Genomic DNA, 16,971 nt, shown 5'->3' with positions numbered 1-16,971 from the left:
CTGGGAGCCAGGACTCCTGGGTTCTATCCCCAGGTCTGGGTGCAGAGTGGGGACTAGTGGCTAGATCTGGGAGCCAGGACTCCTGGGTTCTATCCCCAGGTCTGGGTGCAGAGTGGGGACTAGTGGTTAGATCTGGGAGCCAGGACTCCTGGGTTCTATCCTCAGCTCTGGGTGCAGAGTGGGGGCTAGTGGTTAGAGCAGGGGGCTGGGAGCCAGGACTCCTGGGTTCTATCCCTAGCTCTGGGTGCGGAGTGGGGACTAGTGGTTAGAACAGGGGACTGGGAGACAGGGCTCCTGAGTTCTAGCACGGGGGGAGAGGGGAGCACGGCCTAGCAGTCAGAACAGCACCGTGGGAGCCAGGATTCCTGGGTTCCCTTCTGAAGGGGGGGCCCGGCTGGGCTCGGTGACAGGGACTGAGCCTCCCAGGCTCTGGCTTTGCCTGGGCTGGGAGAGTGGGCTGCAGCTGCATGCCCGCCCTGTGCCCGGCTGCAGCAGGGCTGTGAGGCGTGAGCAATGGGCTTATGAAACACGAGGGGCCCCATGTCCGCCCAGGAGGGGGGTTATGTAAGTCGCTCCCTGCTCGTGTCTGGAACTTGCGTCTGCCCCAGCAAGGGGCTGGGGGGGCTCATTAGTGCTGACCCGCTTGGCCCTGTGTCTCCAAGCTGCCCACTATGGTGGTGGGCACCCGCACTGATCTTAAAGGGCCAGTGTCCTGTTGCGTGGCTGTTTCCTGTTAGTGCCTGGGGGAGGGGGATCAGAACTGGGGTGTTGACTCTGCCCATTAGGGGCTGCTGCAGGAGGAGAGTAGAATCTAGTGGTTAGGGCGGGGGGGCAGGGAGTCAGGACTCCTGGGTTCTATCCCAGGCTCTGGGAGGGGAATGGGGGATAGTGGTTGGAGCAGGGGGCTGGGAGGCAGGACTCTTGGGTTCTATCCCAGCTTTGGGAGCGGAGTGGAGCCTGGTGGTTAGACCATGGGGCCGGGAGTCAGGACTCCTGGGTTCTATCCCAGGCTCTAGGAGGACAGTGGAATCTAGTAGCGGGTGGGAGCAGGACTCCTGGGTTCTACAGACGTCACTTGCCGGGGTGCTCGGGCTGCCAGAGCAGTATCAGCTCTCCTCTCTCGTAGTGGGAGTCACACCTCCCCCCCAGCACGGCACAAGCTGCCCCGTGCTCCCTTCCCAGCCCCTGGCTTTGCAGACAAACAGGAGAGGGGGGGACTGCAGGCTGGTCCATGTGCCAGGGAGGATCTGGAAGAGGCGATGATGGGGGACGGGGGGGGGTCAATGCCTGGTGGGGGGGGACTTGCCTCAGCCTCTGGCCAGGTGCTGCCCTGGGGAGCCCCAGTGACCCCTGCCAGCCCCTTGGGGGGGGTTGCTGGGTGTTGCTGTCGGGCAGGTCTGAGCTCACCCCCTCCCCGGGCCATCAGCAGGGAGCCCCCAGCCCGCATTGTTCCCACGGACAGGGCTGATTGGGGGGCGGGAGGGGCAGCCGGTGCTTAGCCAGGTATGTGCTGGGTTTGCTCCACAGTCCAGACCCCGCCCAGGCCCCGCAGCTGCCTCGCTCGTGATGGCAGCGATCATCACCCCATTGCCCCGGGGCCCGCTCGCTTGGGTCACACCTGGCCAGGGGCAAAGGGGAAGGCCCGGCACCCCCACAGGAGTCCCTGCTCACAACCCCCCTGCTCCAACCACTAGACCCCACTCCCCTCCCAGAGCCGGGGAGAGAACCCAGGAGTCCCGGCTGCCCTGCATTTCTGGGAAGGGGGGTTGCATAACTCTGGAGAATGTGCTGGGGGCTTTGGAGACTCCTGGCTGGAGCAAGTGCGTTGTCTGAGGTGTTTGCCCTGCCGGCCTCCCCCCCCCCCCAGCAATCCAGCCTTGGGGTGTTGACTCCTCAAACAGAGCGAGCGAAGAAGCCAATAGCAGGAGGGAGCCGGTTGTCTCAGGGCCCCTGCAGGGACACGCACACACGCCAGCACCTCCCATGCTCAGCTTCTGGGGGGAGGCAGGACACCTGGGTTCTCTTCCCAGCTCTGGGAGGGGAGGAGTTGGATCTAGTGGTCAGAGTGGGTGGGGTGGAGGGGCTGGAGATGGGAATAGGAACAGGGAGTCCAGACCCCTACTCTAACTCCGACCCCCAGGACCTGACTCCCAGCCCCCTCCTTAATCGCCTCACGAGCCCCTAGAGCCAGGAACAGAACCCAGGAGTCCTGACTCCCGGCCCCCTCCTTAATCGCCCCAAGAGCCCCCAGAGCCAGGAATAGAACCCAGGAGTCCTGACTCCCGGCCCCCTCCTTAATCGCCCCACTGGCTCCCACTCCCCTCCTGCTCCATCATTTCTCAGCACCCTTAACTCCCCCTGAAACCAGCCACAGGATCTGACCCTCTGTGTTCCCTGGGGAACTGGTGCCAGTACAACCCAGCCAGCCCCTCCAGCGGTGGGAAAGGAAGCTACGCCCCCCCCAGGGCCCTTCCCTCTAATCCCCCCCTCCCCTGCCATGCAATCAAAGGTTCTGGGAGGACAAAGGTCAGAGGGGTGGGCACGGAGGTATTTAAACCGCAGCCCAGGGGAGTGGGGTCTCTTTAAGCAGCTGCAGTCCTGCCTTGGAGTCCCCCCGGCTGCTTCTGGAGGTCCCTGAGTGTCTTCACCTTCCCGGGCCTGGCCCCTTGGCCCCCAGGAGGAGAGTGAGGGGGGTAGATTTGCTGCTCGGCTGCCTTCAGTTTAACTTCTCCTCCACCGGTGGCTGCTTGCGAAGAGCCCCGGCAGATCCAGGCAAGGTCAGTGCCAAGCCCCCCCCCCCCCGCCCCCAATCGGAGGCCCCTGCACTGGCGGGAATGGGGGGTGGGAGTGTGAGGTGCTGAGCAGACAGTGGGGACTTTGGGGTGGGGGGAGTGAGCCTGTGCTGGGATCCGCACGGACACCCCTTCTTTCCCCGTGGGGCGCTCGGCAGCCCCGGCCCCGGGCTGAGCTCCTTTCCGGAACGGAGCCTTCAGCTCGGTCTCTAAAGTCTCAATCCTGCAACCGTGGATTAGGTATCACTCCGGTAGCGGCCAAGATCAGAACCCCATTGTGCTGCGGGGCTGAACAGGTTTAGGTGTATTACGGTAACACCTCAGCACCCCAGTCAAGCTGCACAACCCCGGGGGGGGGGGGGCGTGTAAGTGATGTCAGTCACACACACACACCCCCAGCAGTCACAAAATCATGAGACAGGCTGTGCCAGCTGCCAGAGCCGGACACTTTCAAGCCTTTTCTGTAGCTAGCAGGGCGAGAAGCTCCGGGAGCATCTCCCGATTCCACGACTCCGGGAGCTGACGCTTGATCGGAAGAACTGGGGTTGAAAGGAGGAGGCTGGTTCGAAACCAGCGCCCGACTATGGAAATAACCCAGGGGCTGGGGAGACGCCAGGCCTAGCAGGACAGTGGGCTCAGGGATCTGACCCAGCTCGATCACTTCTAGGTGCCCCAGGTGAACCCACTGTCTGGGGAAGGAGCCTTCAGCTCCTGGCGGTGGCTGGAGCCCTGCGTGCGGGCCAGTGACTCGCGACAGCAGCTGCTGGACTATCTGGGGATGGTTTTCAGAACTGGCCTTTGGCTGCTGGGATGTGCTGGTTACCAGGGGGCTGAGCTGGGGCTGGGACGTCCTGGTTACCAGGGGGCTGAGCTGGGGCTGGGATGTGCTGGTCACCAGGGGGCTGAGCTGGGGCTGGGATGTGCTGGTTACCAGGGGGCTGAGCTGGGGCTGGGATGTGCTGGTCACCAGGGGGCTGAGCTGGGGCTGGGATGTGCTGGTTACCAGGGGGCTGAGCTGGGGCTGGGATGTGCTGGTCACCAGGGGGCTGAGCTGGGGCTGGGATGTGCTGGTTACCAGGGGGCTGAGCTGGGGCTGGGATGTGCTGGTCACCAGGGGGCTGAGCTGGGGCTGGGATGTGCTGGTTACCAGGGGGCTGAGCTGGGGCTGGGATGTGCTGGTCACCAGGGGGCTGAGCTGGGGCTGGGATGTGCTGGTTACCAGGGGGCTGAGCTGGGGCTGGGATGTGCTGGTCACCAGGGGGCTGAGCTGGGGCTGGGATGTGCTGGTTACCAGGGGGCTGAGCTGGGGCTGGGATGTGCTGGTCACCAGGGGGCTGAGCTGGGGCTGGGATGTGCTGGTTACCAGGGGGCTGAGCTGGGGCTGGGATGTGCTGGTCACCAGGGGGCTGAGCTGGGGCTGGGATGTGCTGGTTACCAGGGGGCTGAGCTGGGGCTGGGATGTGCTGGTCACCAGGGGGCTGAGCTGGGGCTGGGATGTGCTGGTTACCAGGGGGCTGAGCTGGGGCTGGGATGTGCTGGTCACCAGGGGGCTGAGCTGGGGCTGGGATGTGCTGGTTACCAGGGGGCTGAGCTGGGGCTGGGATGTGCTGGTCACCAGGGGGCTGAGCTGGGGCTGGGATGTGCTGGTTACCAGGGGGCTGAGCTGGGGCTGGGATGTGCTGGTCACCAGGGGGCTGAGCTGGGGCTGGGATGTGCTGGTTACCAGGGGGCTGAGCTGGGGCTGGGATGTGCTGGTCACCAGGGGGCTGAGCTGGGGCTGGGATGTGCTGGTTACCAGGGGGCTGAGCTGGGGCTGGGATGTGCTGGTCACCAGGGGGCTGAGCTGGGGCTGGGATGTGCTGGTTACCAGGGGGCTGAGCTGGGGCTGGGATGTGCTGGTCACCAGGGGGCTGAGCTGGGGCTGGGATGTGCTGGTTACCAGGGGGCTGAGCTGGGGCTGGGATGTGCTGGTCACCAGGGGGCTGAGCTGGGGCTGGGATGTGCTGGTTACCAGGGGGCTGAGCTGGGGCTGGGATGTGCTGGTCACCAGGGGGCTGAGCTGGGGCTGGGATGTGCTGGTTACCAGGGGGCTGAGCTGGGGCTGGGATGTGCTGGTCACCAGGGGGCTGAGCTGGGGCTGGGATGTGCTGGTTACCAGGGGGCTGAGCTGGGGCTGGGATGTGCTGGTCACCAGGGGGCTGAGCTGGGGCTGGGATGTGCTGGTTACCAGGGGGCTGAGCTGGGGCTGGGATGTGCTGGTCACCAGGGGGCTGAGCTGGGGCTGGGATGTGCTGGTTACCAGGGGGCTGAGCTGGGGCTGGGATGTGCTGGTCACCAGGGGGCTGAGCTGGGGCTGGGATGTGCTGGTTACCAGGGGGCTGAGCTGGGGCTGGGATGTGCTGGTCACCAGGGGGCTGAGCTGGGGCTGGGATGTGCTGGTTACCAGGGGGCTGAGCTGGGGCTGGGATGTGCTGGTCACCAGGGGGCTGAGCTGGGGCTGGGATGTGCTGGTTACCAGGGGGCTGAGCTGGGGCTGGGATGTGCTGGTCACCAGGGGGCTGAGCTGGGGCTGGGATGTGCTGGTTACCAGGGGGCTGAGCTGGGGCTGGGATGTGCTGGTCACCAGGGGGCTGAGCTGGGGCTGGGATGTGCTGGTTACCAGGGGGCTGAGCTGGGGCTGGGATGTGCTGGTCACCAGGGGGCTGAGCTGGGGCTGGGATGTGCTGGTTACCAGGGGGCTGAGCTGGGGCTGGGATGTGCTGGTCACCAGGGGGCTGAGCTGGGGCTGGGATGTGCTGGTTACCAGGGGGCTGAGCTGGGGCTGGGATGTGCTGGTCACCAGGGGGCTGAGCTGGGGCTGGGATGTGCTGGTTACCAGGGGGCTGAGCTGGGGCTGGGATGTGCTGGTCACCAGGGGGCTGAGCTGGGGCTGGGATGGTTACCACGGGGCTGAGCTGGACTGAGACGTGCTGGTTACCAGGGGGCTGAGCTGGGGCTGGGATGTTTATGGACTTTCAGTGGGGGCCTCTGGCGAGCTCAGGGAGATGATGTGAATGGGGGCAATCGAATTATTGGAAAGTTTAGTTTGGGGGTTCGCAACCGGCGGGGTTGGGACCCCTCAGTGGGTTGCGAGGTTATTACAGGGGGGGGTTGCAAGCCGTCAACCTCCCCCCAAACGGCACTTCGCCTCCAGCTTTTCTATTTGGTGTTTGTAACGGCTGAGGGGGTCGCACTCAGAGCCGGGCGAGGTGACGGGGTCACCAGGAAAAACGTTCTGAGAGCAGCTGGTTTAGTTAGCGGAAGCTTTGAAATGTCACCACTTTACCCCCCCCACCCGCCCAGCTGGATGCACTTTGTAATGACCCTTTGTGGGAACGGGTTAAAGTGGGAGTCAGGATTCCTGGGTTCTTGTCCCGGCTCTGGGGAGGGCGTGGGGTCTAGTGGTTAGGGCAGGGCGGAATGGGAGTCAGGATTCCTGGGTTCTGTCCCTGCTCTGGGAGGGCGTGGGATCTAGTGGTTAGGGCAGGGTGGAATGGGAGTCAGGATTCCTGGGTTCTGTCCCCGCTCTGGGGAGGGAGTGGGGTCTAGTGGTTAGGACTGGCAGAATGCAAGTCAGGATTCCTGTTCCCAGCTCTGGGAAGGTGAGTGGGGTCACCTGGGGGTTAGAGTAGGAGTCTGGGAGATGTGACTAGGACCCAGGAGTGCTTGGCTCCCAGCTGCCATGTGTCCCCTCCAAACTGTAATGGGCTAAACCTCCCCTCCCCAAACTGGGAATGGAGGCCAGGAGTCCCAGCTCAGAGCCAGGTGGCTGCAGGCTGGGTTCCCTGCTTTTTCAGAAAGCCCTCTCTCCCTAAGGAAATAATGGCAGGTGCCTTGTGCAGCTGGGGCTGTTGATGACAGGGGACATAAGGGCACAGACTTGCTGCCTCACTTGTATTTTTTCCCCAGTCCTGTTTTCATGCCCCTGGCCTGCCTCGAGTTGCTCTCTGCCGGCTATTTCACCCACGTTTCAACGGTTGCAATTGGAGTCCTGAAGCTTAGAGGCGGCTTAAGTTTCCCAGCCTAGGAAAATGACCTGCCCTGATTGGCTTATCCTGAATGTTGACAGAGGGGCGTTAAGAAGGCAAAGGTTGCGGATGTCCCATCACGCTCCCTTGCTCAATCTTGTCTCTGCGTTTTTCTCTGTGTAACTCTCCGGACACACTGGCCGCCCTCAGCCCTGTCTTAACCCAAACCCTCGATAACAGCGTTGGCTTTTTCAGGCCAGCTTGGCTAAAAATAGGGCCTGGCCTTAAAAATCTCCATCTCCGGACAGGCCAGACAAACAGGGGGACTGGGGTGGTGTCTTGTGAGTGGAAATTTCTCCCGCAAAGGGCTTTCAAATCCTTGGGGAGCTGCGGGGGGGGGGGGGGGGGGGCACAAAGCAGCCCGGGGACATTTATAATGAATTAGCCGATTAATGGGCAGTAACGGGGCCTGGTCTGAGAGCCTGCTGGGAAGGGACAGATTTGCCATAGTCTGAGTTTCTTCTTTCTTTTCTTTTCTCCCCAATTTGGGGAAAAATCTGGGGGCAGGGGGTTGGCTCTGAGTTTGTGGGGAGTGGGGGGGGCTCTTTCACTGAGGACTGGTTAACATGCAATGAGTTATGTGAAGACCCAGCGACTCCACATCCTCCCTCCTGCGAGCTCCTTGGGCAGCGCCCCTCCTACCCCCCTCTACGTCAGGGACTCCCTGCCCCCCATGCCTGGTGCTCTGTGCCCCTTCCCCCAGGCTGGGTGCTGTGTGCTCCCCCATTATCCACTTCCACCCTTATTGGAGTCAACATTCTGCCCTGCCCCCATGCCAGGGGTTCTCTGTGCTTTCCTGTTCCCTCCTTATTTGGATTCCGGGAGCCCCGGCCCAGGACCGTGCTGTGTCAGGTGCTGTACAGCCAGTGCCAACAGACAGGGTGTAACAGGGCCATACCTGGCATTCAGGTGGGTAGCACCGGGCTTCCCCTCACAAAGCGAGGAGGAGGGATGGCCCCCCATGGGGCGGCCCCCGTGACCTCCTGACGTCCCTTCCGGCCTTTCTCTGACCCCGTGGCCATCGCTGTCCGTGTGTCTCTGCAGGGCCCGTGTCCCACTGGCCACCCCACCATGACTGTCACCTACACGGCCCGCGTGGCGAACGCCCGTTTCGGGGGCTTCTACAAACTGCTGCTGCTTTGGCGCGGAAGCATCTACAAGCTGTTGTACAAGGAATTCCTGGCCTTCTTCCTCACCTACCTGGGGCTCAGCCTGACCTACCGGTGAGGGGGGCCCCTTTGCACATGCGCATGCCCCTGGGTCTGTGCACGGCTGTGGTGAACGTGTCCCTTGCGCACACACTTGTGGCTCTCTGCACGCGTGTGCATGTGGGTGGGGGGAGATCCTGCCCCCGGCCTCTCGCACGTCTGTGTGCCTGCGCGCTCATCGGGTGGGGAGGGGCATGTGGCACTTTGCACATGTGTGTGGACACCCCATCCCTGTGCACGGTCTGGGTGGAAACCCCCCGGGCGAGGGCACCAACCTCCTTCCATTTCTCTCCCCCTCTCCCCGGCCCAATTCCCACCCGCAGCTTCGTCCTGGCCGAGGATCAGAAACGCTACTTTGAGAAACTGGTGATTTACTGCGACAACTACGCCAACCTGATCCCCGTCTCCTTCGTGCTGGGTAAGAGCCAGGACCCCCCGCCCACCCCCTCGTGTGAGAGACGTGCCCTCCTCCCCCAGGCCCCTGCCCTCTCCGAGGGTCAGAATGCCCCTCTGGGCTGTTTGTAGCACGATCGGGGGGCTGTGGGTGTGGACTCAGCTCTCCCACCAGGGTGGGACCAATCCTGGATTCAAATCCTGCTAGGCCCCTCAAGCCAGGGCTGGGACCCTCCAGTTGAATGGAGTGATAGCAAACGACTCCTCCCATCCCCTTTGGACCCCACTGACCTGCCTGGGTTTGGGGCAGGGCCGGGGTCCAGGACGCCGGGGTTCTGTGACCGGCTCAGGCCCTGACTCCTGGGTTTATTCCATTGCTCGTAGGCTTCTACGTCACGCTGGTGGTGAACCGGTGGTGGAGCCAGTACACCTGCATGCCCATGCCCGACCGCCTGATGTGCGCCATCTCCGGCTCCGTGCACGGCAGGGACGAGCGGGGCCGGCTCTACCGCCGCACCCTGATGCGCTACAGCAGCCTCTCAGCCGTGCTCATCCTGCGCTCCGTCAGCACCGCCGTCTTCAAGCGCTTCCCCACCATCGACCACGTGGTGGAGGCAGGTAGGTGCCAGGGGGCACTGGGCTGCAGGGAGTGGTGGGGGCTCAGCAGGGGGCACTAGGGGGCGCTGGGCTGCAGGGAGTGGGTGGGAGCTCAGCAGGGGGCACCAGACTGCAGGGAGCAGGGCAGGGGCTCAGCAGGGGGCGCTGGGGGGGCTGGGCTGCAGGGAGTGGGTGGGGGCCCAGCAGGGGGCGCTAGGGGGCGCTGGGCTGCAGGGAGCGAGGGCTCAGTAGGAGGCGCTCTCCCCTCCCACTCAGTGCTGACCCCAATGCGGCCCTGCGGCCCTTGGGTGCAGAGAGCAGGGCGGGGGCTCAGCAGGGGGCGCTAGGGGGCGCTGTGCTGCAGAGAGCAGGGCAGGGGGTCAGCAGGGGGCGCTCTCCCCTGGCAGGCAGGGCTGGCCCCAGGGGGCGCTGTGCTGCAGAGAGCAGGGCAGGGGGTCAGCAGGGGGCACTAGGGGGTGCTGGGCTGCAGGGAGCAGGGCAGAGGCTCAGCAGGGGGCGCTCTCCCCTGGCAGGCAGGGCTGGCCCCAGGGGGCCGTAGGGGGCGCTGGGCTGCAGGGAGCAGGGTGGGGGCTCAGCAGGGGGCGCTCTCCCCTGGCAGGCAGGGCTGGCCCCAGGGGGCCGTAGGGGGCGCTGGGCTGCAGGGAGCAGGGTGGGGGCTCAGCAGGGGGCGCTCTCCCCTGGCAGGCAGGGCTGGCCCCAGGGGGCCGTAGGGGGCGCTGGGCTGCAGGGAGCAGGGTGGGGGCTCAGCAGGGGGCGCTCTCCCCTGGCAGGCAGGGCTGGCCCCAGGGGGCCGTAGGGGGCGCTGGGCTGCAGGGAGCAGGGTGGGGGCTCAGCAGGGGGCGCTCTCCCCTGGCAGGCAGGGCTGGCCCCAGGGGGCCGTAGGGGGCGCTGGGCTGCAGGGAGCAGGGTGGGGGCTCAGCAGGGGGCGCTCTCCCCTGGCAGGCAGGGCTGGCCCCAGGGGGCCGTAGGGGGCGCTGGGCTGCAGGGAGCAGGGTGGGGGCTCAGCAGGGGGCGCTCTCCCCTGGCAGGCAGGGCTGGCCCCAGGGGGCCGTAGGGGGCGCTGGGCTGCAGGGAGCAGGGTGGGGGCTCAGCAGGGGGCGCTCTCCCCTGGCAGGCAGGGCTGGCCCCAGGGGGCCGTAGGGGGCGCTGGGCTGCAGGGAGCAGGGTGGGGGCTCAGCAGGGGGCGCTCTCCCCTGGCAGGCAGGGCTGGCCCCAGGGGGCCGTAGGGGGCGCTGGGCTGCAGGGAGCAGGGTGGGGGCTCAGCAGGGGGCGCTCTCCCCTGGCAGGCAGGGCTGGCCCCAGGGGGCCGTAGGGGGCGCTGGGCTGCAGGGAGCAGGGTGGGGGCTCAGCAGGGGGCGCTCTCCCCTGGCAGGCAGGGCTGGCCCCAGGGGGCCGTAGGGGGCGCTGGGCTGCAGGGAGCAGGGTGGGGGCTCAGCAGGGGGCGCTCTCCCCTGGCAGGCAGGGCTGGCCCCAGGGGGCCGTAGGGGGCGCTGGGCTGCAGGGAGCAGGGTGGGGGCTCAGCAGGGGGCGCTCTCCCCTGGCAGGCAGGGCTGGCCCCAGGGGGCCGTAGGGGGCGCTGTGCTGCAGGAAGTGGGTGGGGGCTCAGCAGGGGGCGCTAGGGGGTGCTGGGCTGCAGGGAGCAGGGTTGGGGCTCAGCAGGGGGCGCTCTCCGCTGGCAGGCAGGGCTGGCCCCAGGGGGCCGTAGGGGGTGCTGGGCTGCAGGGAGCAGGGCAGGGGGTCAGCAGGGGGCGCTCTCCCCTGGCAGGCAGGGCTGGCTCCAGGGGGCCGTAGGGGGCGCTGGGCTGCAGGGAGCGGGGCAGGGGCTCAGCAGGGGGCGCTTTCCTATAATGATCCGAGCTGCAATCTGCTGGGAGACAAAAATCAAGGGCCCAGGCCCTCGCGGCCAGTAAAACTCGGCTGTCACTCCCCATTTGAGTTATGGGGGTTGAACCCCGGTGGCCTGGCCGGCGTCCAGCACCGGGAATTCCTTTCCACCTCTGTACTCCCTCCTGCTGCTTCGGCTGGATCCAGATCTCACTTCACGGCCTGATCAAAACCTTGGCACAGCTGTTCAGCAGCCTCCGTGCCAAAAGCAGCTGCGTCTCGCTGCCGGGCCAAGGGTCTCTGGATAAACAGCCCCCAGCCCCACCCCAGAGGCGGCTGCATCTCAGCGCCAGGCCAGGGTCCCTGGATAAAGAGCCCCCCGCCCCACCCCAGATGGGCTGTGTCTCAGCACCAGGTGAGGGGTCCCAGTGTAGAGTCTGTTTAAAGGGTGGGGGGACTGTCCAGGGAGGCTGATGAAAGGGGTGTCTAAAGGGGGGAAGGACTGAGGCTGGGTCAGTTTGTGCCCCAGGGGTCTCAGTTGCTCATGCCCGAGGTGAACCCCATGTGCCGCTTCTGCTCCCACTGGTGGCCAGGGGCTGCGGGACGCAGAAGCCGCAGGTTTGGTCCCCGGCCCGGTCTGGGGGCGGGGGTGGCTGGGTGACCCGTTCCCCTTGCCCACAGGCTTCATGACCCGGGAGGAGCGGAAGAAATACGAGAACCTGAGCTCGTCCTACAACAAGTACTGGATCCCCTGCGTCTGGTTCACCAACCTGGTGGCCCAGGCTCGCAAGGAGGGGCGCGTCCGGGACAACTGCGCCCTCAAGTTGCTGATGGAGGTGGGTGGAAACCGGGGGGGGGGATGCCTGGGTTCTGTGACTGGCTCGGGGTGTGTGAGCCCTGGATGCCTGGGTTCTGTGACTGGCTGTGGGGGGGTGGGAGGTGGGCCAGCCCCAGCTGCCTGGGCCCGGCTCTGGGTGGGGATGAGATGGATGGGAACCTGGCTCTGGGAGGCGGGGGGGTGGGTGTGAGACCTGGATGCCTGGGTTCTACCTCTTGTCCCACCTGATTTGAATCCAGCTCCTGGTGGTGACTGGCAAATTCAGAGCCTCACGTGCCCAGTGATGAGTTTGCTGGGGCTCTGCTCAGCTCCCAGCTGTGTCCTAGCAGCACTAACTGGGGGCTGATGGGGGAGACTGAGCCCCCCCCAGCTCTAGAGGGGACCCCAGTGGGGAGAGACACCTTGGCAGTGGTGGGGACTCTGTGCTGGGCAGGGGGCACTTCCTGGGGATGCCCTGAGTCTGTCCCTGGGGGGCTGTCAATCTGCCCCCTCCCTGGCTCTGAAATTCCCCCGCTCCCCCCCACCAGGAGCTGAATCACTTCCGTGGGAACTGCAGCATGTTGTTCCACTACGACTGGATCAGCGTCCCCCTGGTCTACACGCAGGTGAGCACCGACCCCGTGGAGTGGAGGCTGGGGAAGCCCGGACGCCGGGGTTCCGGGGAGGGGGAAGGGCAGGGCCGGGGAGCCCGGACGCTGGGGTTCCGGGGATGGTGAAGGGCAGGGCCAGGGAGCCCGGATGCCGGGGTTCCGGGGAATGGGAGGGGCAGGGCCGGGGAGCCCGGATGCCAGGGTTCCGGGGAATGGGAGGGGCAGGGCCGGGGAGCCTGGACGCCGGGGTTCCGGGGAATGGGAGGGGCAGAGCCGGGGAGCCCGGATGCCGGGGTTCCGGGGAGGGGGAGGGGCAGAGCCGGGGAGCCCGGATGCCGGGGTTCCGGGGTGGGGGAGGGGCAGGGCCGGGGAGCCCGGACGCCGGGGTTCCGGGGAGGGGGAAGGGCAGGGCTGGGAAGCCCAAACGCCGGGGTTCTGGGGAGGGGCAGGGCCGGGGAGCCCGGACGCCGGGGTTCCAGGCCCGGCTGCCCTGACTCCCTGCCCTCACCGCCAGGTGGTGACCATCGCTGTGTACAGCTTCTTCGTGGCCTGTCTGATCGGGCGTCAGTTCCTGGACCCAGCCCAGGGCTACGAGGGCCACGACCTGGACCTGTGTGTGCCCGTCTTCACCCTGCTGCAGTTCTTCTTCTACGTGGGCTGGCTCAAGGTGTGTGTGCAGGGGGGCAGGGCTCCAGGTCTGGGGCTGGCCAAGGGGGGGTGGGGCAGGATACTGGTGGGGAGACTCCCAGAAGGGGAACGGTTGGGAGCAGAGAGCTGGAGGAGGGGGCCTACTCACCCAGCTGAAGCCGTGCTCCACCAACAGGTGGCTGGCAGCTGAAGCTAATGCTGGGGTCGGGGGGCAGGAAGCTGGGGGAAGGGGCGGGCCTGGCAGGGGTGTTGGGGGTCAGGGCACTGATGGAGCAGTGTTGGGTAGGAGGGCACTGGGGGAGGGGTTGGGGGGCAGGGTGTTGGGGGGCAGGGCGCTGGCAGAGGGGTGTTTGGGGCAGGGTGCTGATGGAGCGCGGTTTGGGGGGGCAGGGCGCTGGCATGGGGTGTTGTGGGGCGGCACTGGGGAGGGGGTTGGGGGGCAGGTATGTTGGGGGAGGGGCAGGGCCTGCAGGGTGCTGATGAGCAGTTGGGGGGCAGTGGTGCTGTGGAGGTTGGTGGGGCGGCAGGGAGCCGGGGAGGGCGGCCCTGGTGGAAGTGTTGGGGGGCAGGGGTGTTGGGGAGGGTCTCTCCCCCCCCAGCTGAGCCGTGCTCCCCCCAGGTTGCCGAGCAGCTGATCAATCCCTTTGGGGAGGACGACGACGACTTCGAAACTAACCTGCTGATCGACCGCAATTTCCAGGTACCTCCAGCCAGCGCCCCCCAGCCCCCCAGACTGTGGGGTCCTGACGAACACCCAGCAGGACCCTTAGTGTCTGGCTCCCGCTCCCCCAGTCTCTGGGGCAGAGCTGGGGCTAGAACCCAGGAGTCCTGAGCCCTGCCCTGCCCCCAGGTCTCCATGATGGCGGTGGATGAGATGTACGAGGACCTGCCCCTGCTGGAGAAGGACCGTTACTGGGACGCCTCCAACCCCCGCGCCCCCTACACGGCGGCCACCGTCTTCCTGCTGCACCAGCCGTCCTTCCAGGGCTCCACCTTCGACATGACGTGAGCCCGGGGCGGGGGGTGGGGGCTCTCTTGGGTGGCCCCTGGGCCACAGGGATCCCAGGGCACTTGGGCCTCTCTGCTGAGCTCTCACCCAAGGGGGATGGGATGGGAACGTTGCCGCTCTGTCCTGGAACCTGTGTAGTTCAGGGCCTCCCACCCCAGAAGTGGCTGCAGCTCAGCGCCGGGTGAGGGACCCGTGTACGAGCGGCCATGCCCCACCCCAGAAGTGGCTGCAGCTCAGTGTATGTCTAAGTAGCCGTGCCCCACCCCAGAGGTGGCTGCAGCTCAGCGCCGGGTGAGGGACCCGTGTACGAGGGGCCATGCCCCACCCCAGAGGTGGCTGCAGCTCAGCATCAGGTGAAGGACCTGTGTATAATGAGGGGCCAGGGCCGGCTTTAGGAAGTGCAGGGCTCAATTTGAACAGTTTCAACGGGGCCCTGGCAGGGATGACTAAAAAAACACCAAACCAAAACAACAACAAAAAACACCTGTAGAAAAACACGTGGGGCTTGTATTCACCGAGCGGTGGCTCTGAGTCTTTGGCGGCACTTCGGTGGTGGGTCCTTCACTCGCTCCAGGTCTTTGGCAGCACTGAAGGACCCACCACCGAAGTGCCGCCGAAGACCCAGAGCAAGCGAAGGACCCGCCACCAAAGTGCCGCTGGAGACCCGAAGCGCTGCCAGGTGAGTAAAAATTAAAAAGGTGCCTCTAGCCAGGGAAGGGATTCTCACTGGGTGCGGGGCCCTCTTAGGTGCGGGGCCTGATTCGGGGGAATTGGTGGAATTGGCCTAAAGCCATCCCTGTGAGGGGCCGTGCCCCAGCCCAGAGGTGGCTGCAGCTCAGCGTATGTATAAGTAGCCGTGCCCCACCCCAGAGGTGGCTGCAGCTCAGTGCCGGGTGAAGGACCTGTGTATAACGAGGGGCCATGCCCCACCCCAGAGGTGGCTGCAGCTCAGCGCCAGGTGAAGGACCTGTGTATAACGAGGGGCCGTGCCCCACCCCAGAGGTGGCTGCAGCTCCGCGTATGTATAAGTAGCCGTGCCTCACCCCAGAGGCGGCTGCATTCCAATCCCTGGTCTCTCTGGTGCAGGCTGCCCAAGGAGGACATGCAGTTCCAGCCGCTGGAGGAGATCGAGGAGGGGCTGGAGCCGAGCCGGCATGTCCCCCTGCACCTCCTGAACCGGCTGCTGGCCACGGGGCCCGCCCCGGGCAGCTTCGGCCGGCGTCTCTCCCTCCTGCGCCGCAAGAACAGCTGCGTCTCCGAGGCCTCCACCTCCTACAGCTGCTTGTGCCAGGACACGCAGAGCACAGACTGCAGCTGTGGGCCCCCCGCCCACTGCCTGCCCCTCAGCGAGGTCCCCTTCGCCGCGGAGCAGCGGGGTTGGGAGGGGGGCGAGGAAGCTGGGCCCTGGGCCCTGGGCCGCCACGAGGAGACCTTGGCCGAGGACTCGAACCTTGCCCAGCGCTCCCAGGTCTCTTTGCTTCACCCCGACGGCGCCGCCCCTGTGGCCCGCGGCTTCCCTTTGCCATAGGACATGGGGCCCCTTGTGGACACGTCCTTCCTCCTGCAGCCGGGAGCCGCTCAGGAGCCCCCCGCCCGGAGTGCCCCCCCCCAGTGCCGGCTACCACCCCTGGCTGCTGAACTGCATTGAGGAGACTGGCGTGGGCCGGGCCGGGCCGGGCCGAGCCGCCCTGCGGCCGGGGGGAGCCAGGACCAAACCCCAGTGCCGGGTGGGGGGGCTGGGACCGAGCCCTTGATGTGACGGCAGAGACGCCTGGTTCTGGCCAAAGGCAGCTGAGCCCAGATCTGGTGCTGCCAGATGAACTGTTCAAAGTGGTGGGTGTTAATTGGCGGGGAGGGTCCATCAGTGCCCCCCGCTCCCCCGAAGCCACCCGGACCCCTCTGCTACACGCTGGGCCCTGGTGGTGCAGCGCCCCCTGCTGGCAGACCCCATGCAGTGCCCAGCTCCTGTCCCCTCAACTCTGACCCACGAGAGGGCGGGACCCTGCTGCAATTGCCACCATCCTCGGGGCATCGCCCCGGCCTCTACCCTCGCTCGCCAGCCGGGACTGGATTGAGGGGGAGCCTCACCCCTCGGGGGCTGGGGAAAATGGCTCAATCTCTTTTCTTTCACAGTCTGGCTCCTGCCTTTTTAAATATACGTGTATTAAGCTGCTCTGGAGTGGGGTCTTGTGCAGAGGGTGGGATGGGGGGAAGGCTGGTTGCAGTCTGCTGGGAGCAGCTCCGTGCCTCAGTTTCCCCCTCTGCCCCAAGGAACGACTCTTATGGAGCTCTCGTGTGTGCTGCTAGGAACATGCAGTGGGGCTAGTCCCACCTCCAGAAATGTAGGTCACGTTTAAAATAAAATGGGCTGGGGTGGGGGGCAGGGCCCATTGACCAGGTGTTCCTGTCTCCATATCCTCCGTTGGCTACACTGGGGCAGGTGGCCCCTCTTACCCGCCCGGTGCCTCAGGCTCCGTTCACTCAGTGGGGGAAGGAACCTGGGCTGGAGAAGTGATGGCGGCCTGTGGCTGGACGCGAGGCGGGAGGGAGAACCTAATCATTAACTGCAGCACTGCTCCAGCTCAGCGGGGGTCACCCCAGTGTGGTCTCACTTTCATGCCCTTCGGGGTGGCAGCGGGGAGCTGGCATTTGGCTCCTGGGGGCAGGAGTAGAAGCTTGAGTCCCATGGATGGGGGAGTGGGGGGCAGGTTCAGAGCCTGAGCCTAACTTTGAACAGCTGCAGCTTCTGCTCTGAGTTGTATCTCAGTGCTGGGCGAGGGACCTGCATATAAGCAGCCGTGTCCCATCCCAGAGGTGGCTGCATCTGTGTAAAATAAGCAGCAACTCTCACAGGTGGGCCCCAGGAGAGCCAGTCTCCCCCACCACGGCGCTCGAAGCAGCAAACTCCCCCCTCCTGTGAGCCATGGATGGAAAAGCCCCGGCCCTGGCTGCCGGCCTGTGTGGCTGCCCCGGGGCCAGCCAGG

General features: G+C 65.7%; 1 protein-coding gene across 2 annotated transcripts; it reads left to right on the top strand.

The window, feature by feature from the left end:
* Positions 1-7,906: 7,906 nt before the first annotated feature.
* BEST2 (bestrophin 2) lies at positions 7,907-16,160 on the top strand. Of its 2 annotated transcripts, XM_032768165.2 has the most exons (9): positions 7,907-8,082; positions 8,391-8,485; positions 8,845-9,078; positions 11,584-11,738; positions 12,268-12,345; positions 12,845-12,997; positions 13,598-13,678; positions 13,829-13,983; positions 15,074-16,160. In XM_032768165.2, exons 1-9 carry the CDS (start codon positions 7,931-7,933, stop codon positions 15,513-15,515), a joined length of 1,545 nt encoding a protein of 514 aa, XP_032624056.1. In that variant the 5' UTR covers positions 7,907-7,930; the 3' UTR covers positions 15,516-16,160. The 2 variants fall into 2 exon arrangements, with proteins under 2 accessions (XP_032624056.1, XP_074917122.1); XM_075061021.1 differs by lacking the exon at positions 8,391-8,485 and having other exon boundaries at positions 8,061-8,082; positions 15,074-15,613.
* The last annotated feature ends 811 nt before the right edge of the window (positions 16,161-16,971 follow it).

This window comes from Chelonoidis abingdonii, chromosome 26, assembly GCF_003597395.2.
Source record: "Chelonoidis abingdonii isolate Lonesome George chromosome 26, CheloAbing_2.0, whole genome shotgun sequence".
Classification (NCBI taxonomy): domain Eukaryota; kingdom Metazoa; phylum Chordata; order Testudines; family Testudinidae; genus Chelonoidis; species Chelonoidis abingdonii.
This window is presented reverse-complemented; position numbering and strand designations above follow the sequence as displayed.